Source organism: Carlito syrichta, unplaced genomic scaffold (genome assembly GCF_000164805.1).
Source record: "Carlito syrichta isolate Samal-C Ts95f unplaced genomic scaffold, Tarsius_syrichta-2.0.1 Scaffold305112, whole genome shotgun sequence".
NCBI lineage: Eukaryota > Metazoa > Chordata > Mammalia > Primates > Tarsiidae > Carlito > Carlito syrichta.
In genome coordinates, this window is record NW_007249208.1 from 119,007 (window position 1) to 146,026 (window position 27,020).

Below are 27,020 nucleotides of genomic sequence, written 5' to 3' on the forward strand. Positions count from 1 at the left end.
CTGGGCTCAAACAATCCTTCCACCTCGGTTTCCTAGAGTGCTGGCATTATAGGTGTGAGCTACTGTGTAACCAGCCTCATAGGTACTGTTATTATCACTGCTTTCCAGATGAGGGCACTGAACTTAGAGAGGCTGAGCAGCATGGCCAAAGTCACAGCTAATGGCAGAGCTGAACTCATACTCCAGGTCCGGATCTCAAGTTAGTGCGATAGCCAGTATGCTCGACTCCCCGCCACTGTACATTTACATTTCCTCCAATTGCCAATTGAACTGCCTTTTACTCCTGGCTGTCAGTAGACCGTCCTTGTTCATTCGCAAGGCCGAGCTAACTGGTCACATTGGCAGAAGACAAGGTGTAGGTAGAAGAGAGTGGATAAGGAGTACCGGCCAGCGAGGCCTCTGTCTGTTCACCAGATGGTTCTCCAGCGAGGCTTTGTTCAGGCTGTGTTTCATTTAAACAAGAGATGGTTCCTTTTGGGAACTTATTTATTAGAAGACAGATACAAAAAGAAAAGAACACTATGGAAAGAGCATACACGAGGTGCAGCTGGCACGCCAGGGCAATCACCTTTGCCTCAGGGACTTAGGGAAGGCTGCCAGGGACAAGAATTGAGCTCTCTCACAAGATGGTAGGAGTTCACCAGTCAAGTTTAGAACAGGCGTGCACACCTGGCAGAGGCGACAGTCATGCCGAAGTCAGGAAATGTGGCATGGTTCCTGGGTTGGTAGTGCTAGATATGGGGGTTGAGCTTGGGGTGGAGGAAGCTGCAGGAGAGGATTCCAGTAATGGGAAAGAGACTCAGGTCACAAAGGACCTCCGCTGTCAGGCTAGGGATTTGGACTCCTGTATCTGATCAACGCAGACACTGTGAAGGGGTTCATGCTGAAGGGCCGCATGCCTGGACTTGACCCCTTAGCTTGCCCCTCCATGTCACCTTGGCTCTACTCTGTGGCCAGGGAGGCTGACATCAGTGGGCAATGTCAGTAGGCCGCCTTGCCCCAATTGGGAAACACTGGTGGGGGATAAGAATGAGGAGAGTAAGATTGGACAATTTGTTCCCCCAGATCTACACTTTATTTATTTTTTGATTTGGGGGCTCGCTCTGTTACCCAGACTGGAGTGCAGTGGCATGATCACAGCTCACTGCAGTCTCAACCTTCTGGGCTCAGGTGATCCTTCCACCTCAGTCTCCCAAGTAGCTGGGACTACAGGTGCATGCCATTGTGCCTGGCTACTTCTTTTATTTTTGTAGATATGGGGTCTTGCTATGTTGCCCAGACCGATCTGCATTCCTGGGTTCAAGCAACCCTTTTGCCTCAGCCTTATAAAATGCTGGGATGACAGGCTTGAGCCACTGTGCCCAGCCCAGATCCCCACTTTTGTAGTCATCATGCACTCATCATTCAACTCTTGCTACGTAGCTTTCTATACATAATTCTTGCTTTTTCTCTTTAGAAACTGATTTTGTCTCTTGCCTCATTAGGTTTAGGGATAGCAAATGTACCTGACTGCTACAAGCCTGGGAGTATTGCATTATCCCTACAATTTTCCTACACTCTGCCAAAGTCTTTTAAGATAATTTCTATATTAAAATTTCCAGCTGAGTGTAGTGACTCACCGCCTGCAATCCCAGCAACTAGGGAGACTGAGGCAGAAGGGTCATTTGAGCCCAGGAGTTCAAGGTTATACAGTGATTGCACCACTGCACTCCAGCCTGCTCTGTCAGAGCCTATCTCTGTCTCCTGAAAATTTTTAAAAAATTCATAAAATACCTTATTTGGGTGCCATCTTATTCCTACAAGGACCCTGATGGAAACAATGACCATATATTTATTTTAGAGTGATACTTAGGTAGCAGGGTAGACAATGCATTGGACAGGGAGGCAAGAAAGCAGGCACTGAGAACAAAGAAGATGAGACAACAATTCAAATAAGATGATTGCACCTGATCTTGGATCATAACAGTTGTGATGGAGGGGAGGGGGGATGCACAAGATACTTGGAGATAGAATCAATATCACTCAGTTGCAACCCTTGTAACCAGGCAATTCAGCCTCTCCAAACACGCACTAGGTAAGGGGAAATTCTATCCTGTAGTTTATCTCGCATAAATTTCAGAAAAAGAGAAGATTTACCGATAAGTAGAAGAGATGCAAGTAGGAAAGGTAATCCCCAAACTTTTAGGTAATATGACATGGAGGCAGGCTTGGAGGGATCAGGGATGATTCGAGTTTTTAAAGGCTTCAGTGTCCTGTCCCACTGGGTCAGGATGGCATTTCTGGCTCCATCCCACTTTCCAGGGCCCATGAGGCGGTACTGGTAAGGAGTACATGGCCCAAAGAAAACCTCCCAAGCTAATCTGGGATCTTTGAGGAACAGCAGTGGGATGTTGGGCTTCACTCCTATGCATGCAGCGAGCTCATCCAGGTAGAGAATGAAGTTGAGTACGTCTTCACTGGTATCCTCAATCACACCCCTGAGAGAAAGAAAGGTAAGCAACTTTTCATTAGCCACTTTGCCTTGTATTTCTCAAGTTATAAGATCCACCCCTCCTCCCACCATTTTGTCACTATTTGTTTTTTATTTTTATTTTTATTTTTTTGAGTTAGAGTCTCACTTTGTCACCCAGGTTGGAGTGCAGTGGCATGAACCTGGCTCATTGCAGCCTTGACATCCTCGGTTTAGGCAAGACTTCTGTCTCAGTCTCCCACTGACCCTGTCTCAAGCAACTGGTACTATAGGCACAAGCTACCATGCCCAGCTATTTTTTTTTCTTTGTAGAGATGAGGCCTTGTTATGGTGTCTAGGTGGGCTTGAACTTCTGTGCTCAAGCAATCCTCCTACTTCAGCCTCCCAAGGTGGTGGGATTACAGGTGTAAGCCAACATGCTTAGCCTATTATTTGCTTTTTAATAAAATCATGTTGAGACTGTTTTTCTATGTTGGAAAGAAAAAACAAAAGGAGTTTCTCTGCAGAGGGTATCCATGAGGGTAATTTTGTTAGTGATGGTAAAATGAGTCAATTGGAAGAGAAGCTTTAAGCATTGTTTTAGGCTCTTGAATTTGACATGAAGATAAGTCTGATAAGTCTACAAAGAATAGTTATTGAAGGGATGAATATGATCAGAACATTACATGGACACCTTGGGTTTTTTTTTTTTTTTTTTTTTTTGAGTTGGAATTTTATTCTGTCGCCCAGGCAGGAGTGCAGTGGCACGCTCATGGCCATCCCAGTGTCGACCAGCTGGGCTCTGGTGATCCTTCCACCTCAGCCTTCCAAGCAGTCGGAACTATAGGCGCATCCTACCACACCCGGTTAATTTTTGATTTATTGTAGAGACAGGTCTTGCCAAGTTGCCTGGGCTGGTCTCGAACCCGCAAGCTCAGGCAATCCATCCGCCTCGACCTCCCAAAGTGCTAGGATTACAGGCTGAGTCACCGAGCCCGGCCAAGAAGACTTCTCTTTTGAGGCAACATTTGAACAGCGTGAGCCACACAGGTGTTTAGTGGAACATTCCAGACAGAGGAGCGAGTAAGTGCAGAGGTTCTGGGGGTTATGCTTGGTATGGGTGAAGAACAGGGAAAAGGCTGAATGCCTGAGGCAGCAGGACAGTGGTGGGTGTGGTAGGTCTAGGCCACGAGGGATGTAGATGGCTGGGGTCACAGAGGCTGCCAGGAGGCTCTTGGTAGAGAGGGAAGCACTGGAGGGTTTGAACAGAAGGGCAATGTGGCAAAGCTCGCTCCTGCCGCCATGTCAAGACTAGACAGCAGAGTAGCCGGAGTGGAGGCAGGGGGACCAGAGAAGAGGTAGAGCAGGTGTCCCGGTGACAGATATTGGTGGCTTGGTCTGAAGTGACTTGGTCTGAAGTGGCAGCAGCAGGGATAGTGAAAAGTATCTGAGTTCTGGATTCATCTGGGAGGTAGGAGCTGACAGTATTTGCTGATGTGAGTTTGAGAGAAAAAGAGGAGGAAAAGATTACTCCAGGTTTTGGACTGATCAGCTGGAAGGAACAGCCATTAACCAAGATGGGGAATTCTCAAGCACTCTGTTTACAGGGCTGATGGGGACAGAGAGGTCAAGAGTTCATCGAAGACATCTTTAAAATGAGACACCAATTACACATCTAAGTGGAGCTGTTTGGTAGAAGTTGGGTTAGGAATCTGAAGCACTGGAGAAAAGTCAGAGACACATGTTTGGGAGCCTTGAGGATGTGCTGGTATTCGAGCCTGGATAAGGCCCCTGGGCATGTGTTTCAGCGGGCATGAGAGGAGGTCTGCGTCCTAGGGTTGGAGCTCTCCAGTTTCAGGAGTGAAGAAGAGGAGGTACTGCAAATACAGAGAAAAAGCAGCCTGAGCAGTAAGAGGAGAACATGACAGAGAAGACTACTGGAGCCAGATGAGGACAGGGTGGTCACCCATAAGAGGCCAGGTCATGTCCCGCTGAGATGGCTCAGTGTCCCCGATGATGGGTTTAAGATCACATGTCTCGTTGTTGGCAGAGTTAGGATTAAAGATATTCTCTGATTCCTAATGAATAGTTGTCTCCCACCTGCCATACTGCTTCTCTAAAAATGCATTTTATGCTCTGAATTTTTTTTAAAATCAAGGTGTCACTGTGTTGCCCAGGTTGGAGGGCAGTGGATGATCACAGCTACTGGAGCCACAACCTCCTGGGCTCAGTCGTCTCAGTAGTTGGAATTACAGGCATGTGCCACCATGCCTGGCTACTTTTTAAAATTTTTGTAGAGATGCAGTCTCACTAGGTTGCCTAGGCTGGCCTCAAATTCCTGACCTTAAGAGATCCCCCTGCCTTGGCCTCCCAAAGTATTGGGATTACAGGCACAAGCTACCCTATCCAGCTAATATTTTTTGTTTATTTTTATTTTTTTAAAGATGAGGTCTTGCTAGGTTGTCTAAGGTCTTGAATTCCTGGGCTCAAGTGATCCTCCTGCCTTGGCCTCCCAAACTGTTGGGATTACATGTGTGAGCCACTGCACTTGGCCTCTGAATTATTTAAAAAAATTTTTGGTAACAGGATATATTATAAGTTTCCCTCATAGCAAGCTGTATTTCATACCTTTTAATGAGCTGTTCCCTTTTAGTGGCCTCAGCCATTAATTTCTTTGATGGAGGTGTTGTACAGAGTCCTGTGAGGAAAATTGGAAGCAAACTAAAGTCACATGTGTTTTCCTTTATTTGAGTTTCCGCCCTCTCATTTTTGGCCTCCCATAACTCTGACTTCAAAACACATGACAGTCACAGCTCAGAACAGAAGTGGAGTACAGAGGATAATTTTCTGAGGAAAAGTATCTCTCCAAGCTCACTTAACCAGGCACTCTACTGTCAAAATTGTGAGGACAGATGCCCCTGGGGCTCAGCCCTCAGCCTGCCCATGCTCACTAGACCCCCGCATCCGGTGGCAGCTTGTATCTTCATCGGCCCTCCCTAAATATATAAAATAATATCTATTATATATATGCCTCCCCATACTTGTGTGTGTGCGCACTAAAGCTATTAGTCGGTTAACAAACACACAATGACCCTGTTTTTATAACAGTGTTTCAGCACACCTTTTTTTTGTCATGTGGGGAAACTGAGTTGTGGAAGGGACCTGGCATCTCTCAGGGTCACTGAGGCTGTCTGCCTGGGTTATTCCCCATCTCCTTTCTGGATATTCTTGGCACTTGGGTTCTGCCCTTCCTGCTCTTCTGGACTGTACACCACCTTGCTCTTGCCTTCACTGACTGAGCCCTGGTCATGCTCTGCAGTTGTTCAGCTGCCCCAGAGTCTAAGCTCCCACTCTGTCCTCTAGGTTCCTGGGACTTCCAACCCACCCCCCCGTACTGTGAACTCTGCCCACCTCCAGTGCCACTGTGACCTTTTAGTCCACCCTGTTCATCGTCTTCTTCTGGCTCTCCTGCCCTCGTGGGTGCCACATGCTAACCTGGGGGTGTGGAAGTACTCTCCCCGCTACGTAGGTCTGAACTCAGCTCTGTGGAGTACTTTCCACAAGGGCCACTTTATTCTGCAAAAAAGTCACCAGATTTTTTTTTTTTTTTTTTTTTTTTTAGTTGGAGTCTCACTCTGTCGCCCAGACTGGAGTGCAGTGGCCGCTCCCGGCCACCGCAGCCTCGACTTGCTGGGCTCCGGCGATCCTTCCGCCTCAACCTTCCAAGTAGCCAGAACTACAGGTGCGCACTATCACACCCGGCTAGTTTTGTGATTTATTGTAGTGACGAGGTCTTGCCAAGTTGCCCGGGCGGGTCTCGAACCTGCGGGCTCAGGCAATCCTCTCGCCTTGGTCTTCCAAAGTGCTAGGATTACAGGCTGAGCCACCAAGCCCAACCAGTCACCAGATTTTAATTGGTGGTTCCTAGGTTGCCTCTTGGAAGCTCTCCCAAGGAGCATGAAATTATTCTTATGGCGTGAGTCAAGCACTGTTGTTTTGTGGACTTTACTATTCTAATAAGCAACTTGGAGCTCCCCATAAAATACTTAAAAACCATGTACTTAATTAAGAGTCTTTTGTGGTTTTAGTATAACTGAATAATGCCAGGAACGCATCTTAAATGACTGTAAAGAAATAAAAATTTGTGATAATGTGATGGAGGGTGTGGAATGCTTTTTCTGTAATGCAAATCCAATGAGGTTTTCTAATTACCTGCACTCCCCTCCTCCGTGGGAGCAACAATTTTGCCACCTTAGAAGGACATATGGCTTTTAGGTACCTACTACATTTTTACACTGTGATAGATGTCGACACTACTGAGTACGGTATTGCCTGCTGTTAATAAATCATTGGTGATTGTTCTTACACATTCAGGACAGGATTCTGTTATAGGACAGTTGGTTGGTCCATTGTTATTGTTGTTTATATTTAAAAATAATAAAATTGGCCAGAGTTGGTGGCTCAGCCTGTAATCCCAGCACTTTGGGAGACCGAGGTGAGTGGATTGCCTGAGCCCGCAGATTTGAGACCAGCCTGGGCAACTTGGCGAGACCTCGTCTCTACAATAAATCAAAAAATTAGCTGGGAAAGGTAGCGCGCGCCTGTAGTTCCAGGTACTTGGAAGGCTGAGGTGGAAGGATCGCCAGAGCCTAGCAGGTTGACCCTGTGGTGGTTGTGAGTGTGCGTGCCGCTGTTGTCCATAATGGGTGACAGAGTGAGACACCAACTCAAAAAAAAAAAAAAAAAAAAAAGGATAACCTCCTTGGGTCCCTTCCTGCTGTGGGAGCTTTTCTGTCCTCTTAATAAATCCTACTTTCAAAAAGAAAAAAAACTGCAATTCTTTAAAATGATCACTAATCTAAAACTTGCCAGACTTTTGAGAAGTATGATAACAACAGTGAGAACAACAGCCATCACCTCATAGACATTTCTCACGTGTCAAGCACTGTGCTAACTGCTGTACAGACATTCTCCACCTTACAAAATCCTTATGCTCGAGGGCATATCATCATCATTTTGCAGATGAAGGGGCTGAGAAATAGAGATATCCGCATAAAACAAATGCATTTCAAAGTTGGGATGGGCCAGGTAGCTTCAGCTCTGGCCACTGTGTGCTTATCACGTAACTGACAGCAAGTAGTTTCTGGTGTCTACGATATTTTTTATGGTCATTTCTTAAAGGTTACTATCACCTCAGATGTCAATTTTATTCATGGTGTGCACTGTTCCAGTATCTTTCTTTGGAAGCAATATATAGTTATCCTTCCAGTAATTAGGCAATGACATTAGGAAAGACTTCAGAGTGAATGGATTAGACTAGACTAGAGTGGGATCCTGGAGCTTCCAATAAATTCCAGCTAATCTGAGAACCCAATTACATTCTGACGTCCAAATTTATTTCATCCACAGAACCAAAATCTCTTTTTTTCAGTTGGTCACATTGACATAGCACACTCATCATATTACAAATGTATACACGTTGTTCATTAATTACAAAAAATATTTTTTAAAACATCCACCTTAGCTCACATCTGTTTGATTTGGGCTGAAAGGCAGGGCACTGATTTTAAGATTTGAAGAGAGGCTTTGAAGAAAGGGAAGGTACCTTTAAACACTCTGGTGGCCCACCTCGCTTGGAGCTCTGTGCCTGCCAAGATGGACCCCTTCAGGATTATAAGGCCGATGATGGCTAACGTTGCTCTCTCCAGGTTGGAGGGAAAGACCTGCTTGAACAGGAAAATCTTCTTCATACAGAGGCTTTTGAGAGGTTCTTCAAAAAAGGGAAAAGAAAACTTATATCCTGTAGTGAAGATCACAGCGTCAATGTTTTCTTCCACGGTCCCGTCTTCAAAGACAGCAGAAGTCTCTGTGAATTCCACCACGCTGGGCTTTATAGTGACCATCCCACACAGAATACAGGTTGGCAGCTCATCATTCACAATGAATTTTGTCTTTTTCCTTTGACACAGAGGAGAAAATTATTTGCTTTAGTTATTTCTGCAAGAAACTGCAGCACATAATTTATTTAGTCAATTCAGGGAAATTACTTGCCAAACTAAGGAAGTTAATTGACTAGTGTCTAATTCAGTGTTGTCTCCCTGACTCACTGTGTTTGTGACATGTTCTGTTTTCCTGCTCCCAGTAGGCATGTGGAAGATGACTAAACATGCTCTTTCTTGCCTGGGATTTAAATTCTCGATCTCTCGGAACTAATTTCTGAAAGAGTGCTTTTCTCAGGCATCAGCATAGAGCACACAGCACAGCAATTCATTTGATGATCACTCCTGGGTCTCACATCACCTAGGCCTCAAGGAATGTCATTAGGCAAAGAGAAAACTAGCAAGAAATTCTTTAAGCGAGAATAAAAAAGATCTGAATCAATTTATACTAATGAATATATTTTAATTGTGAGCATCATTCTTCCTAGTTACATCAGATATAATGTCTATAAAATTGACATATCAAATCATCCTTTGCCATTAGTTTTCCTTATAAGTTGGAAGATATTGCTGGGTACAGTAGCTCACACCTGTAATTCCAGCACTTTAAGAGGCTGAGGTGGAAGGATCGCTTGAGCCCAGGAGTTGAGACCAGGCTGGGCCACATAGTGAGATGTCGTCTCTATCAAAAATGAAAAAATTAGCTGGATGCCTGTAATCCCAGCTACTCAAGAGGCTGAGATGGGAAGATCACTTGAGGCCAAGAAGTCAACGCTGCAGTGAGCCAGGACCGTGCCACTGCACTCCAGCCTAGGTGACAAAGTGAAACCTTGACACAAAAATAAAAAAATAAAAAATAAAAGAGATATCTCAAGGATTAGAGCACAGACCCCCCCCCAAAAAAGCTATTTACCAAAGAAAAAGATTTGGGTCAAGCATATGATAAAAATGATATTTAATAACCTTACATGCATTTCAAAGGTTTTCTTTTGCTTGCCAACATGCAACTCTATAAGTTGTATATGAAAATATATCATTTAAGGAATTCCTATTAGAAATTTATACCTCAAAACGTTCAGCAAGAATAGGCATTTATTATGGGTTAGCTAGAGTTGACCATTTGTATTCACTGAAGCCGAAATATCATATGGCAACAATTTTGTTATTGCTCAAAGTCACTTTAAATTTCCTGATTTTCAAGTAGGAAATGAAATTTTTCATCTTTCCTTTTCTTCTAGCCTCACTACTTTTGCTACTTGACAGAGAATACTCCTGTTTCAAGAACCATTGTGATACCCGATGGACAATGTTTCAGGGGGAAATGTTTAGAACAGGATAAACAAAGGCAGTATTATAATTATTGAACATTTTGAACAAAATAGAATGAGAACTATTGATTTAATAATTGTTCCATTAAATACAAAAAGTTCAAGTACCCCTTTGTGATTCTCAATCCATAATTCTCATGATTAAATATCTTATTCATCTTCCTTTCTTGAATCCAGGTTAGAAAACCTGAAGGCATAACTTGTGCAATAAAATTATGGCATCTTCTTACAGTCATCATGTTAAAAGGGTAGCCCCCATCTGAAGAGCGGCTGACAATCCAGGTACCAGTTCTAGTACTGAGAAGTACCTAAAAAGTAAGGCAAGAAGAATAAACACATGTCCATCATTTGAAGTAGTTTTCATCAAAGTGTTTAAAATTGTCCTATAACAACAGAGGATTTGTGAATTTGTACACATCTCCATGTGACGACCTGTCCCCATTGCTGTTATTGCACTCAAAACCACTTGACCAGATCTGTATATCTCTTAGATATTTTTATTCTGTTTACAGAGTTATAAACAGAGAATTCTAACACTTGCAGATATATGGAATTGATCTGGCAAGTTTTCAGATCAATATGTAAATGATATAGAACTTAGAATAATGGCTTGGCAGAAAAATTTTAACTGAATTAAATAAAAATCGATTCTTTCCCAATCTAGCAATTGTCCTATAATCTATGTTAAAGTGGAATCGATTTCTAATTTGTGAATTTGGGCTTAGATTTTCTTTTCCTTCTTTCTTTTTTTTTTTTTTCTTTTTGAGTGGGAGTCTCACTCTGTCACCCAGACTGGAGTGCAGTGGCACACTCACGGCCACCTCAGTGTCAACCTGCTGGGCTCCAGGGATCTTTCCACCTCAGCCTGCCAAGTAGCCAGAACTACAGGTATGCACTTCCACGCCCAGCTAATTTTGATTTATTGTAGAGATGAGATCTCGCCAAGTTGCCGGGGCTGGTCTCAAACCCGTGGGCTCAGGCAATCCACTTGTCTTGGCCTCCCAAAGTGCTGGGGTCATAGACTGAGTCACTGAGCCCAGCCGGACTTAGATTTTCTAAAAATCATTATGTAGACTTCTTGGGCAAGTAAGGGCTGCTTTTATCTTTAAATGAGGTTCAGGTCTGACTTTGGACTTGGAAAACTTGGAGACCTTCAGAACAATGACCTCCCCTTTCTGTCCTTCTGTAACAGTTTTCTCAGAATGACAAAGGGAGAGTGTGAAAGGAAGATGACTGGCTTGGGTGGAGCAATGTGCCCACTTGGGCTCATTCCTTCTGAACAACACTAGTGCTCTGGTCTCCACACACCTTTCCTAGCTCCTTCCTGGACATGGTTCAGTTCTGTAAAGGGTGGCTTCTTAAATGGTTCAGGGAGGCATGCGTGGCTTCAAGGATCTTCAGGTTTTTTCACTGACCCTGTGTCTGCATGACTTAGCAACGTGCTAGGGTGTTTTCTGGTCTCAATAGCTCTCCAGTCCCCATGAATTGGCGTGAGGCCCTCGCTCAGAAGTATGTACCTGAGCTGCTGTGCGGCTGAGTTCCACGGCCACGTCTCCACCTGTGTTCCCAAGACCCAGCACTAGGACACGTTTGTCTCGGAAGCCTTCTGGGATCTTGTATTCTTGACTGTGCAGGATCCAGCCCTTAAATTTATGGATTCCTGAGGGGAGGGAAAGATCACAAAACCTGAACTATCTAAAGTTATACTTTCCCAGAAGGCAGGAAGGAGTCTGGAAAAAGGGAAGACCCAGAAACCAGGCTGCCCCTCGCTTCCACCACCAGCGGCAGGAGGCAGATGAAACATGTGGTCTCCCTCTTCCCCGGGATGCTGTGAGCCTGGGATTAGACTTAGTACAAACTGCCTTGTTAAAAATATGGAAGATCTTGTACCCTATGAATGTTCTCTTTTAAAGCAATCACTTAGGGAAGTCAAACTCACACATAACAAAAAACATCCTGTGCACCACTCTGAACACCCAAGGCAGGAAGTAGATTGCTTCAATCACATGTCATTGCAGCCATCTATAGAATGTATCATACCCACTGTGATTGCTTTCGGGATCCCTGCACTCATATCTAAAGACCTATTTGACATATTCTTTTGGATACTGAGTAAGCAGCTAAAAATAAAAAAGTAGATTACTGATGTATATTATTTTACCTAATAGTTATATTCTATCAGAATGTGATTTGTATATATAATGTATTTACAAACTGAATTTTAATTCAATTAAAATTTTCCATAGAAGAAATTTGGTGGCAAGTTCTTGTGTAAATAAAGTAGTTATTCCTATGATTTAGGCTCATGTTATGTATACTTTATGCTGAATGCTTTATTATGCCGCATGCTTATTTGTTTATCCTGATGGTATTTATGACTGATCATTCATGAAGCTCCTAACACTCTGCCATAGAAGCATAGTTGTAATGATTTATTTCTGGTAATTATCTGCTAAGCAGATATAAAAGACATAAACCATGGCTTCCCATGGACTAAGAATGGTAGTAACAGTGGAAGTAGGGTTGTCTACAGCAGAGGTGGTAGCAATGGAAACTTGAGAGGTAATAGAGGAAACAAAGGTGATGGAGCCAGTGATAGATGAAGTCACTGACCGGTGAGATGAAGCACTGACAAAGAATTAGAAAGGGAAACTCAAGCAGTTTAGAGAACGAGACAACTTTCCACACCAATGCTCCAATTGCTTTTGAAGCTTTAATGCATAAAGATTATACCCCTTACTCTGATATATGATTCTCCTGCCATTCAGTCACTGATTCATGCATTTGCTCTTAACACTTACTAAATATGTATTATATATATGTATTCAGTAAGTGTCTATAGAATACATTATGTATGCATTATATATAATGTTACAATACATACCAAATATATATATATATTTTGAGTCAGAGTCTCACTCTGTCACCCAGGCTGGAGTGCAGTGGCACGCTCACAGCCACCACAGCCTTGACCTGCTGGGAATTTTTTCTCCAAGTGAACAGGCAACAAGACCCCAGCAGTCAGTCTGTGTGGAGATAACCTGGGGAGAGCCTGGGGTCCAGGGCATAGTAAAGGGTCATCCTGTGCCAAACAGCCCCTAACAAGCAGCTACAGCTGAAACATCCACAGTCAGCCTTCCACACTGCCAAGGTCACAGAAAACCAGCACAAGACTGGTGCCAGTCAAGAACGACCTTTCCCGCTCCCTGGCCTCTTCCCGCCCTTCTCTTGACTCCAGTTCTGCAAAGGCCAGAAAAAGCAACTGGCGGGGAAGGGCTTGGGGGAGGAGGAAGTGGCCGGGAAACGAGAAGCTGTTAATCCAAGCGGGCGCCGTGTGGGGACGGGGAGATGCTTTACCACCGCATGTCGCATGGAGAAGCACGTTTTGACAATTATACAAGACAGGACGTTTCATTTATAAAAATGAGAATTTGAGGGTGATGTAAAGTGGTCAGAGGACTTTTCATTATCTTACAGTAAGCAGGGGAAGGACAAGGCCCACAGATTGGATCTGCAGGGGCATTAAAAAAGGCTAGGTAATAATTGTGCTTTAAATAATCTGTTCTTTCAAGACTGTGTACCCCAGGGTGCTAGTTAGGTCTAAGGAATGTGAGAATAAGGAGTGCCTACACTCAAGGAATTTTTTCTCCAGTGGGGACATAGGTAAGTAGACAAGAGCTAACATTTTTTAGCCCTTGCTAGGCAGGCCCCAGGCTTCTGAAGGCTTTCTACATATTAACTAATGTAACCCTCAAATTACCTCATGGAGTAGACCATTCTGTTATTCAGTTTCACCCAAGCTGAAATTGAGACACCGGGAGGTTCAGCAACTTGCCCAAGACCGTATGGTAAGTGACAGAGCCAGGACAGGATTCAACATGTCTGGCCCTTGGAGCTCAGCTGTCAGGCTGATCCTCCACAGCCTCCCAGGACAGGAGGCCAGGACAGGGGGAGTTGTGCTGGCTTCTGGGGGCATGCAGCCTGGGCTGAGCCCGGAAGGCATTTCTGGGGGTGGCGATTTGTTTTTTAAAAGAAGAAACTTGAAAGATGATTAGAAATTGGAAAGGAAAACACAAAGAGGGTTTCAAGAAATGGGAACAGAAGACATCAGAATGCATTAGACAGCAGAGCATTCCTCCATTTACTGAGGTTTTGCTGGAGAGAAGTTACTTGAGGGCTCACCTTCCTTCATAGATTTTGTGTTTCTCATGCTACCTAACATAAATGATAGGTTCTCTGTAATTGTATATTGAGAAAGAAAAAATATTAAATGTGTAAGTAGTTCTGAGTCAATGACTATGTCAATGCAGTTCCCCAAAGAATAAAAAGTAATCTACATGGTAAATCAAAACTACTAATTCAGGAAAATAGGACGATTTATACTGAGAAAGAAAATAAACATTTTATTTGAGGAATGCAGCCCCCTTTAAATCATCAGGCCCAGAGAGGCACAGAAATGAGACAGTAGTCACATCTCACTCCCTCTTGAGATAAGTGATCACCGCTTGACTCCACTTGCTATGTGGCCCTAGACTCACTGACATCAAGCAGCCACAGATCAACGTAACAATGCCATACTCTGGATACCTTAACTCATACCCTAGAGTTCAACTATGTACAGTCAGGGACTAATCAATGCTATTTCTGTAAACCATGAGAATTCCTGTCAAGAAGCTTGTATCACTCCACTCCTTGTCCTGTTGCCTCTAAAAACCTGCTTGGAACACAGGCCAAAGGCAGCACTTGCCAAGGCAACTCAGACATGTTTCCTGGGCAACTGTCCTAAAAAACGCTTTAAAATTACCTTTTAGCTGGGCTCGGTGGCTCAGCCTGTAATCCCGCGCCTTTGGGAGGCTGAGGTGAGTGGATTGCCCAAGCCTGTGGGTTCGAGACCCGCCTGGGCAGCGAGACCTCATCTCTACAACAAATCAAAAAATCAGCCGGGCGTGGTAGCACATGCCTGTAATTCCAGCTACTTGGAAGGCAGTCTGGGCGACAGAGTGAGACTCCAACTCAAAAAAAAAAAATTACCTTTTGACTTAAGTAAACTCTTTAAAATTATATTTTATTTCTCAGCTTATTCCTCTAAGTCAACAATATAGATTTTTTTAAAAGGATGTGTGTGCGTCTCAATGTCAACTGTCAAATAGTTGTAATACCTTATAGACAAAGCTTGTGCTTTCTATGGGTTTTTCTAACTGGCGGCAGTATAGAAACAGCCCTGATACTTTCTATACGGAAAAGAGTCCATACTCCCAAGTAAACATTTGTCTCAATAGAGGTACTGAAGCTACTTGTGAAAGGTACTCATCAAAATCAGAAACAGAATCTGAAGTAGTGATAGTCTACGAGGAACTGAACATCGTGTGGAATGAAGGGTGAGCCAGCCCAAACTTGCTAAGACACTGCATTCTGAAAGTTTCATTTTAGTATTTGTACTTGTAACGCCTTTTCCCATAGGAAAAATTGTTATAAATGGTGGTTATGTATTCCTCCAGCACCGTACAACTGTGTGTTCAGCCCCCAGACTAGCCTAAGCCTGACAAACTACCTCTTACGATATTGGTTTTCTGCAAAACTGTGTGTTGAATTCCCACTAAATTCCTAAACACATTTTTTTTTTTTGAGTTGGAGTCTCACTCTGTCACCCAGCTGGAGAGCAGAGACATGCTTATGGCCTCCCCAGCATTGACCTGTTGACCTGCTGGGCTCCGGCAATCCTTCTGCCTCAGCCTTCCAAGTAGCCGGAACTACAGGCGCATGCTACCACACCTGGCAAATTTTTGATTTATTGTAGAGATGAGGTCTCACCAGGTTGCCAGGGATGCTCTCGAACCAGCGTGCTCAGGCAATCCACTTGCCTCAGCTTTCCAAAGTGCTGGGATTCCAAAGTGCTGGGCTGAGCCACTGAGCCCAGTCAACACATTGTTTTAAGAGGATATTTTTAAAATTTGTGATTATGTTTATAAAATACGTTTTCTTTTTTTTTTTTTCTTGCCAAGGTTTGCAAGATTTTTGTTTTTTTTTTTCTCTTGTAGAAACAGAGTTTTGCTCTGTCGCCAGGGCTGGAATGCAGTGACGTGATCACAGCTCATTTGTAGCTTTGAGTTCCTAGGCTCAAGCGAGCACACTACCTCAGCCCCCAAAAGTAGCTGCAACCACAGGCGCACTGTCACACCTGGATAATTTTTGTTTGTTTGTTTTGTAGAACCAGGTTTTCATTGCCCAGAATAGTCTCAAACTTTTGGTCTCAAGAGATTCTCCTGCCTCAGCCTTCCAAAGTACTGTGAGCCACTGTGCCTGGTGGTTTGCAAATTTTACTCTTCACACTCCTCCTTCCTTAAAAGTTCTTCCAATTATTCCAAGAAATTTCAAGACTTCATTTGCTCAATTGCCTTTAGGACCACTGATACACAATAGAAGAAGAGTAGCTTTGCTACATTGTAGTGATCTTTAATTGACTAATTTTATTCCCTTCATCTGAATGTGAATAGCTTTTGGTTTTCCAAGAAATCAATTTTGACCTCAAAAGATGGAGATTTTACAATCATGAGTATATTAAAAAGAATATACTATCAGATTTAAAAGCATTTCCAAATGAGGGCTTCTAAAGCTTCTTTTTGTGGATAGCCCTAGTGTATGGATTATTATTGTGCTGAGTGTTCTGAAGGGTGAATATATCACTTTACATGTTTAATTTTTGGTTTGTTTCTTTTAAAAAATCTGTCAAGAAGATTTCTTATACTCTCACCTCCTTTAAGTTCCTGGATTACAGGTCAGTTCTGATTTATATGACATGTTCCCAAAATCAAAGCTTGTTCCTTCTCATGAAGATTTGATAGTTTTGAGCCTTATGTGATCACTGAATGTGGATCAGACATGCATGGGAAAGCTTAAACAATAACATTTATATTAATAAGTAAATAATAATACCCACACCTACTTCGTGCTTTATACCTTTCGAAGTAACCTTGTACATAATATTTTTAAGGGTGAATATAAAGTTGTCTTTAATCATGGGAAAGTATTTCCGATTACAAGTCAGTACCTTTTCTTCTATAAGAACCCAGAAGCACAGGGTCTCAGGTATAAGTGACTCACCAGGGAAGGACTCCAAAGGTAAATGGGGGCTCAGGAAATGTCCAGTGCAAACCATGACAGCATCAAAAACGGCCCTGTCCTGCATGCCCTCTGTCTCCGTGACGACATCCCACTGACCTGTTTCGGAGAAGTCTGGGCGCTTTGTTACGCTGCACACCGTAGTCTAAAAGTAAAAGACAAACACTTGCTTCCTACCAATGCCTTCGGACTTCCTGCAGTGACTGGTGTGGCAATCATGTCTGTTACTTGAAGTAGGCCACGTCCCATGATAGGAGGGCTATAAATATTAGTTAACATCTCTCCAGAAAATTTAAGTAACTTTTGCAAATTCTCAAAGGTGGCATTATCTACTTGGACCTAAGGCATTTGAATCCTTTCACTGGAAGGAAGGAACAGTCCGTTTTTTTATTCCTGGTGACGAGGAGAAGAGTTATAATACTTGGATGCTTTGGAAAAGTTTAAGGAAATTTAGTTTTGCTCCGTTATAATTTCTGTGGTTCAGACTTCTAGTCATTTTTTCCCAATGGTTTTCCTTTTCTCTAAAAAAGAATTATAAATTTCTTTCTTTCCCTCTTTCTTTTCTTTTTCTTTTTTTGGAGCTGGGAGTCTCCTTCCGTACCCCAGGCTGCAGTGCTGTGGGACGATCATGGCTCATTGCAGCCTCTTCGATCTCCTGGGCTGAAGTGATCAGCCTCCCAAGTAGCTGGGATGGCAGGCCCACACCACCGTGGCTGGCTAATTTATTTTTTGATTTTCTTAAAGAGATGATGTCTTGCTATGTTGCCCAGGTTGGTCTCAAACTCCTGGCCAAAAGTGATTCTTCCTCCTTGGCCTCCCAAAGTACTGGGATTATAGGTATGAGCCATCATGCCTGGCCCTAAATTTTATCCCATATGAGAGTTTCACATTTAGAGGAGGAATCCAGAAATTCAGCATTTTAATGATTTATTTGAGTCAAACGAGTAGCAGGAGGAGTGAGGGGTCTTTATTATCTGTCTTATTTGTGATGAGATAATAATCAGGAATACGTTTACTTAAGCATCTCATTTCCATTAGCGTGCAGAATAGGCCAGCTCCCACTCATTAATCTTCCATAACCTAAAGTATCTTACCTTAAACCGAATATATTTCAGGAGGTCAAAGTGCTTAGCAAATTCTTGGAGATAGTCCCAAAATTTTCCTTGGTGCAAGTAATTTGGATAATCTTCTTGGAAAGGGAAATTCCTGTAACATGACATTTCCTTGCAGACGTTTGTCACCAATGACCTGTAGACCCTGGTCATCCCATCTTTAGAAGATTCCTGTGGTGAAGGTACAGTTAGCTTATCAGGGTGATGGAGATAAGGGGAAGAGAACAGGCTCATGCCATGCCCGCTGGGGGAGGGGGTCCCATCCGTAATGTAAGGCATCCCAAGAAATGCCTCATTGGGTCGCCATGCTGTAGTGATCAGAAATCATTGGTGGGATTGGAATAATTAAATACAACATCTTTTTCAGACCACAAAAAAGCTAATGAGATTTAACAGGGCTCTTCCAGACTAGCAGTGCCCTTAAATGATGCCATAGGCAGGGACCCTGGCCTGTCTTGGTTGTCCTTTCCTTTTCCCTTCCAGTGGCTACTCACGCCACTCATGCCCTGACATCCTCCTCTCTGCCGGAAAGGAAAAGAAACCCTGTATGGGTTTTTCTCCCTATTGTCTATAAATTCTCAATTACTCCTTCTTTATTGACTCCTTCCTGTCAATGCTTAAAATAGAGGAGACTCTAATTTTAAAAACAAAACCAAATCCCCTCTCAACCTGTGTGCCCCTCTAGCTCCATCTCTTCATCCTGACTCAGCCTTTGTAGAAGAACCAGGACATGCTGCTAGTTTCTGTTTGCTCATGGACCCCACTGTCCCCTCCCCACCAGCTCCTCTCCTTGTCCTGATCTCCATCTCAGACACAGAACAACAAAACAAAAGTTTTAAAGGTACCAATGAACTTGTGGCTGAAGCTAGCCTTTATGTCTCCCCCGAATCTCTCTCTTAGCTGTTATTGTCCCTAAGAAGCTTCCCATGACCCAGCAGGTTTGCATAAGGTGGCTGTTGGGACCCTGCCGCAGACTGTGCTGTCAGCCCAGACTCAACCCAGTGTGTTGTGATTCCCGTGTGCTGTGTCTGTTTCCCGCTAGACTGTGAGGGTTGCATTGCCCCTGTTAACCATTGTGTCGGCAGAAGAACATGGTAAATATTGCAGAATGAATGGAAATTAGTATTACAATGGGACTTTTTAAAAAACAAAGCACAGTACTACTGGCCCTCCATATCTGCGTCTGTGGATTCAACCAACCAAGAAAAAAATATTTGGGTGGGGGGAGGGCTGGGCTCGGTGGCTCAGCCTATAATCCCAGCACTTCGGGAGGCTGAGGCGAGTGGATTGCCTGAGACTGCAGGTTTGAGATCAGCTCCAGCAATTTGGTGAGACCTCATCTCTACAATAAATCAAAAAGTTAGCCAGGCGTGGTAGCGCGTGCCTGTAGTTCCAGGAAGGCTGAGACAGAATGATCGCCAGAGGCCAGCAGGTTGATGCTGGGGTGGCCGTGAGCGTGCCAACTGCACTCCAGCCTGGGAGACAGAGTGATATGCCAACTCAGAAAAAAAAAAGACGGTTGTGTTTGTATTGAACATGTACAGACTATTTTTCTTGTCATTATTCCCTAAACATCACAGTATAGCAACTATTTATTTAGTATTTACATTGTATTAGGTATATAGCACAAACACTATACCTCCCTTTTTTTCTGAGTCAATGTCTCACTTTGTTGCCCAGGCTGTAGTGCAGTGGCACAATCACCACTCACTGCAGCATCGACCTTCTGGGCTTAGACGATCCTCCCACCTCAGCCTCCAGAGTAGCTAGGACTACAGGCAAGTGCCACCACACCTGGTTTTTTAATTTAATTTTTTATTTTGTATAGAGATGAGGTCTTGCTATGTTGTCCAGGCTGGTCTTGAACTCTTGGGCTCAAGCGGTCCTCCCACCTTGGCCTCCCAAAGTGTTGGGATTACATGTGTGCACTACCATGCCTGGCCCACACACTTTTATACCAGGGTCTTGAACGTTTGTGGATTTTGGTGTTGGAGGGGGTTCATGAACTAACCCCCCCCACCACAGATATTGAGAGACAGCCATGTGTCTGTCACTGAAGGAAATGACAGTGACATTTTTTTAGTACTGACCTGTGGGCATTGTTACTATATTTCACTTTTATGATTCCTTCTGTTTAACTCAATATTATTTTCTAAAATTAATCTATATCACTTTAGAACAGGAGGAAAAAAACCAAACCAACTGTGGGGTTAAAAGCAGATGCTACATGAACCAAACCTGACTTTTTCCTTGCTGACATCTGATGGCTTGATGAGGCTCACAGCATGGCCAGATAAAGTTTTTTTTTTTTTCTCTCAATACATTGTAATCCTAGGGTTATGGCCTCTCCTGCTTACACTTAACTGCTTGCTTTATTTTATTCACCACGCACCAAGGATCCAGCATATACGGTCTCTCCCATCAAACCTCACCTGTCACACCTGCTGATGAGTGTTGCTCTTGTCTCCCTACAGCATTTAAGACTTGGGCTCACCTGGCTTTTGTCTCTCACCACTGGGGCAGAGCCATTGGTCCCCACTGCATACTCTGCTACCCCCAGGAACCAGGACCAGGCCTGGCCAGAGGCCGGTGGTATTTAAGCACTTTCACCCCCACTTCCTGAAGCTCAGTCACCTCCCAGCTGGTCTGGCCCTGGGTAGAACCTTCTCTGCAGAATATCCCAGTTCTAAGAAGGAGTAGTCAGTCCTGGCTCTTCCCATTCTGGTAATGTGAAGGCTCACCACTCCCACCCAAGCCCTTCCGAGGTCTGGGTTCCGCCTCACTCTTGCCAGTTCTCTTCCCATGGGCCTGAACAGTGTCTGGGGCTTGGGACTGCACGCCCCGATGTCAGCTTCCATCCTCTCCAGAGTGTAATCTGCTCACCACTGCCACTCAGTTTACCCGACGTGACACTCGGCTACTCTGTTTTAGAACGTCCAAGGACCAGAAGCCATCATAAATTTCCATTGCTATGTTTATCGATCAGATTTAATTCTTTTTCCCTCTCTCTTCCAGCTGTTCCTGCCTCTCCCCTGCCTAGTGTCAAGATTCCTCCCTGATCACACTGCATTCTACAGTGTCTTGCACTACCCATGCACATGTTTGTTCTGTTGCAGTGAGACACCCTTACTTGATCACCAAGGCAGGCTAAAGCCACCATGTCTGAGCAGAGACAAAGCAAATGGCCAGGTTACGACGGATGGAGATGGGAGGACATGAACCACGCACAGCAAACTTCCACAGTCCCCCGATGTCATTACTCCTCTCAAAGCAGGTGGGCTCCAGGTTCTCATCCAAGCAGCATTTAATGGAGGACAGACCACTCACACCAGCTCCAATCACTGCGACTCTCTTGGCCATCGTGTGTCCTGTCAGAGGAAGGTCAAGCAGAACTTCTTCAAACGACAAGGTTGGAAAGAAGCCCTTGTCACAGGACTCAACTTTTACAGGGCAGTGAATGCCCTTCTTTTATCTCAGGATGGAGGGAGAATCACCTTCTGATTAAAATGCAGGCTCTGAAATCAGCCTGGTTTAAATCCTGGCTTCCCCACTTATTAACTGTGTGGCTTTGGCTAGTTGTTCATCTTCTTTGTGCCTCAGTTTTCTCATCTGTAAAATGGGAATGGTAATAATAATAATAACTCTTTAAAGATTGGCTGTGAAGATTAAATGACTGATATATATTGGAAAAGTTTTAGAAGTGTGCCTGCTGCATAGTAATTGCTCACTTAAAATTAGCTATCACAGGATGTGCAGCCCACATTCCAAAATCCAAACTTTTTGAACACTAAAATGATGCTCAAAGGAAATGCTTAAGGGGACATTTTGGATTTTCCAAATATTCAAAAAATCTGAAAATCCGAAACACTTCTGGTCCCGTGTTTTGAATAGGACTGCTCAACCTGTGTTATTGTCATTAGTGTAGCCAGTGTGCCTTGACCCCTTGGGGCCTAGATCCTCTCAGCATTAAAGGGACCCTTTGCTGTCACTTTGCGCCTCTGAACCCTAGGAATTGCAGTTGGTAGAAATGTCCATTTTCACCCAGAGCATCTGAAGTCCTGAAAAATAGCCCTGCCACATGGCGAGGATATTACATGGGCTGAGGGGAAGTTCTTAACCTTGCATGGAGGCAAGACTGATGTAATAGAGAACAAAGTCCCCAAGAAAAATCCTATGGGGCATTCTGGAGTCCAAGATGAAGTCAAGTGAAAACAAAGGTGCTCATGCGTGTTAGGGGACCCTGGAGGAGGTGTGTGTCATGGGAATTTCGAACCAGTTCTTCTAGACTTTATAATTTGTGCTTCTGCACACCTCACCTTAGCTTTTGCCTTGGTCAGATGAGCTGATGAGTTAATTCTGGTAAATCAGGGTTACATCACTGAGGCCCTGACACACCAAGTGGACTTAGTTACAGGTGCTGCTGTTCCCTGAAACACCTCCTAGTCAGCCAAGAAAACACACAGACAACAGTTGAGACCTCAAAGTATTTAACTGTTTTGTAAAATATATATGACTCATTTGCCTTTTCCTGTGAAGATGCAGTGAAAGGAGAGATCTAGGTGTATGAGCCCAGCATGACTTTTATAGTTTCAAGCCCCTTATCACAGGGGTATTTACCTTGGGGAGCCAAGAGAGCACATATTGACTGAGCTAGGAGACCAGGGAATAGAAGAGCATAGTGTTATCATTCTACAGGACTTAAGGACATGCTGTTAATAAGAGGAAGAGTCGGCATTAAAGGTGGATCTCTGGCTCCGCCGCCAAGATATGCACCAGTTGCTGGTCTGTGATCCCGTCATTAAGCCCCTTCCCTCACCCTTGCTGCTGCACTTTAGGAATGGTTTGTCCCTGTGGCTTTGCAGCTTGCCTCCTGATCAGACCAGAAGCCTCTGGCACAGAAGCAAAGTGGATCTACTGACCTCAGGGAGCAAAGAAAGATGCTGAGCCCTTGGATCCCTCAGAGCCACCTGGTCCTGGAGAAGATTCTTGGGTTTGCAATGAAGGTCAGAAGGATTTCCTAGGGCTTCCTGTTTCCAAGCATGTTTGCCATCTTGCCCTTTGTAAGGCCAAGATCTCCACGCTTGGCTTCATTATCTGTTGCCATATATCTCCTTCTTCTTCTCAGCTTCTTAGTTTATTTGAGATTCTCTATTTAGTTGGGAGAGCCTCATGGGCTCCAGTAAAAATAGTCTTTGAAGGCAGCAGAATTGGGGTTGAACTGTCTCTGCTACCAATCATGTGACCCTAAGCAAGCTACTGAAGCACTCTTAGATGTGCTATTCATAAAATAAGAAAACTTCCTATGTTGAAGGATTGCCTGAGTTCTAAAAAATGAAATATCACTTACATAAAACTGCCTTGTACTCTGTATTCATTTCTTCTCTCTGAATACTCTATTATTCCTTCTCTCCCTGCTTGTCTCATTCCTTCCCTCTTGATTCCCTAGAAGAGACAACCCAAACAGATACAGTTATCTACAAGTTTGGAAGTGGGTAGGCAGACATACCTGTGGTTTCTTTTGGGTTGAGGATCCGAGGTCTAGACAGTTTCTAGCCAGAATTAAATTGCCCCCACCAACAAGAATACTTGAATTTCCAGGTCGCTAGATAGAGTCCTGGGACTGGCAAATGTCTGCTGCACTCGGTCTTTGCAATAATAACACAAAGGAATTGGCTGGTAATTGAGTTGGCAATGTGAAAAACATGCTGAAGTCAATAGACTGGCACCAAGGCAGTTCATTCAACAGATATGCCCTGGGCACCTCTAAGTGCAGATACTGTGGGACCCCAAAGTCACTTAGTTCCCAGTGACTAAATGGTAGTAATAAAGTTTTAGGAAAAAAAAAAGATGCAGTCACTGTTCTCAAGGAGATGCTGTTGTGTGGGAGGGACTGACGTGTACCTGACATCTTTGCAAAGTCCTGCAACTGCAGCAGCTCTGGGCATAGGTGCTGTGATGCTCCTGGCCTATTTAGCCCTGTCAGTGGCAGTCACAGTGGGCCATGGGACAGAAAGGCAATGGGGAAAAACACTTGTCTTTTAAGGACTGTCTTTGAAACTGTAGAAACAAATCGGGAATTTGCACCTTTTAAAATTAATCTGTATGTTCTGTATGTACAGACTGTGAATTTCACAGTGGCGTAACTGACTTAAAATATGCTTTTAAGTCAGTAAGAAGAGGTAGTAAGTGAATTGGAAATGGAAAGGTGTGAATTCTAGTTCTGCTTCGTCCTCCAACCAGCCATGTAACCCTAGACAATATTCTTCATTTTTCATAGTCATTGTTTTCATATTTGTAAAATAGAGGGTTAAAGTACTTTTTTTTGTTTCCTTCAATTTTTATGTCTCAAAACAAAGTAATTGGTGCAAAAAAATTAGATGTGAATTCAAGTATAGGAGAGATTACTGCAGGCTTGAAGGACTGGGAGAACATAAGATGTGTGCAGACTCTTTGTAATCTGTAAAGTACACTTCATAAGGCACTTTGCGGGGGAGGGGGGGAAGGTTAGGTTCTCACTCTGTGGCCCAGGCTGGAGTGTAGTGGCATGATCACAGCTCACCACAGGCTTGACTTCCTGGGCTCAGGTGAACCTTCTGCCTCATCCTTCTAAGTAGCTGGGACTACAGGTATATGCCACCACACCTGGCTAATTTAACAAAAAAAAAAAAATTTGTAGAGACAAGGTCTCACTATGCTGCTTAGGCTAGTCTCGAACTCCTGGGTTTAAGCAGTCTTCCCACCTTGTTGTCCTAAAGTGCTGGGATTACAGGTGTGAGCCACTGCGCATGTACTTTGAGGCTCAAACGTTGTTTATAGTTAATCCCTTGGCAGAAAAAAGCCCTGATATATTGAACTGGATCTTTGTACAGAACATCACCCCATATTTGACTGACCAACAAATGCAGGAATACTTTATGAGACATGGGGAGACTTGGGTGATTTGCAAGTCATGCAATCAGTTATGACTTCTTTGAGTCTGCAATTTGATCAGTTTGTGTTTCTTATCAGCCCACCTTGCTCTTATTTTGCTGCAGTATTTCATATCATGTCATCTGCGGAGTACTTGGTGTTTCCCAACACAGGGCACTCCCATCTCATTCATAAGCGGAATCAGGGGTGAGCCTAGGGTCATCGACTATTTCTCACTGCACCTTCCCTTCGGATGGTTTCTTCCCACAGCTTAACTTTGTTTTTCTACAAGTCCTCTTTGCTTCCTGACTCTTTCCTTAATTTTCTTGCTTTAATCAAAAGGTACCGGGAGAAGAGAATCACATTCATTCTCAAGAAATGCACTCTCCATGGAGAACACTCATCCTTTGCTAAAGTAGTTTCTGGAAACATTTCCCACTTAAAAATACAAACACCCCCCCCCAAACACAAAAAACTCAGGACACTTACCTTATTGGCATACAGTAGATCCTTTGACTTAAATTATTTCTCAATGTCAAAAAGACAATGTTTGTCTTAAAAATAAAAAACTCAAAACACAAATTCTTTTTTCTAAAAAGAAAAATAAATGGAATGCTGACTGACCAATGTGTTTTCAGTGCAAAATAAAAAAAGCCACTGGTCTTTTCTGACAGAAGAAAGTATACACACTAAGGAAAAAAAGTAGCGTAGGAGACAGCTTGACACTTCCACGACCTCAGGGGAGGGCCAAATGTTGAGTTAGAATGCATTTGTCGGATTGGCAGGATACAAACACCCCCTGCCCCTTCCCTCACCCTCTCAAACGTCACAGTTCTGGCAAAGTCCTGAAACCAGATGCACGTGGTAAGCAACGCTCTTGTCATTGCAGCCTGGAGAGGGCGCCAAGTCACCCCAAATCACGGCAGTCTCAATGAAACTTAAGTTGTACTTTTGGAAACTAATTTCTAGGAACTGTACAGAGGAGAAGGTCATTTAGGTGATTATCACTTCATTGAGTTCTTCCATGTCTGGCATTTTCTAACCCCAGAAGTGTGATTTTATAATTCAGGACCCACAAGGAAGTTAAGCAGTTTCATTCCTCAGGTTGGATCAGCAGAAGGAATTGGTAAAACGTGTTTGAGAAAGCATAAAGCTATTTTTAGATATTAACCTGAACTGCAAGAATGTCAGTAATTATACAATTCTTCTTTCACTGTGTGCCTGGAAGCTAACATAACAGATCATCTTAGGTCTTGTGTTTGTGAACATTTTCCAACACGTTCATTGAATAGTTAACAGTATTGTTAACCATAGACACTATGTTGTACAGCTAATTTCTAGGACTTACTCATCTTGGATGACCAAAACTTTATACCCCTTGTACCATGCTCTTGCCCCCTCCTTCTAGCCCCTGACTTCCACCATCCTTCTCTGCTTCTATGAATGTGATTATTTGAGATACTTCATATAAGTGAAATCAAGCAGTATTTGCCCCATGACTGGCTGATTTCACCTAGCATAATGTCTTCCAGGTTCATCCATGTTATGATAGATAGCAGTATCTTCTTCTTTTTAAAAGGCTGAATAATTCTCCCTTGTATGTATGTATATACTACATTTTCTTTATTCATTCATCTGTCAATGAACATTTAGGTTGTTTTCATATCTTGGCGATTATGAATAATGCTACAGTAACATGGGAGTGCAGCTATCTCTTTGAAATCCTGATATCAGTTCTTTTGGACATATACCCTAAAAGTGGGATTGCTGGACCATGTGAACTTTCATTTAATTTTTGAGGACTCTCCATAATGCTTTCCATGGTGGTTGCATCAGTTTACATTCCTAACAGCATTGTACAAGGTTCCAATTTCTCTACGTCCTTGCCATTACTGGATATCTTTTGTGTATGTTATAGTTATCCGAACTGGTGATATCTCCCTGTGGTTTCACATTGTATTTCTTTCTTTCTTTTGTTGAGTTGGAGTCTCACTCTGTCACCCAGGCTGGAGTGCAGCGGCACACTCATGGCCACCCCAGTGTCGACCTGCTGTGCTCCGGCGGTCCTTCTGCCTCAGCCTTCCAAGTAGCCAGAACTACAGGTGTGCACAGCCGGGCTCGGTGGCTCAGCCTGTAATCCCGCGCCTTTGGGAGGCTGAGGTGA

The 27,020-nt window shown here is 43.6% G+C and overlaps 1 protein-coding gene across 1 annotated transcript; it reads right to left on the reverse strand.

The window, feature by feature from the left end:
• Window positions 1-2,050: 2,050 nt before the first annotated feature.
• On the reverse strand, window positions 2,051-21,307 carry LOC103263435 (dimethylaniline monooxygenase [N-oxide-forming] 4-like). The gene is made up of 8 exons (XM_008061115.1): window positions 21,176-21,307; window positions 17,930-18,118; window positions 16,818-16,980; window positions 11,234-11,376; window positions 9,825-10,024; window positions 8,055-8,407; window positions 5,078-5,147; window positions 2,051-2,477 (listed from the first exon to the last, which is right to left on the reverse strand). The coding sequence occupies exons 1-8, from the start codon at window positions 21,305-21,307 to the stop codon at window positions 2,051-2,053; spliced, it is 1,677 nt and encodes a 558-aa protein (XP_008059306.1).
• Window positions 21,308-27,020: the final 5,713 nt, after the last annotated feature.

Coding starts and splice junctions, on each gene's coding strand:
- LOC103263435 (XM_008061115.1), bottom strand. CDS start 21,307: ATGGCCAAGAGAGTCGCAGTGATTGGAGCTGGTGTGAGTGGTCTGTCC. Junction 11,377..16,817: donor ACCTTTGGAGTCCTTCCCTG/GTGAGTCACTTA, acceptor CCCTCCCCTCAG/GAATCCATAAATTTAAGGGC. Junction 2,478..5,077: donor AGGGAACAGCTCATTAAAAG/GTATGAAATACA, acceptor TCTTTCTCTCAG/GGGTGTGATTGAGGATACCA.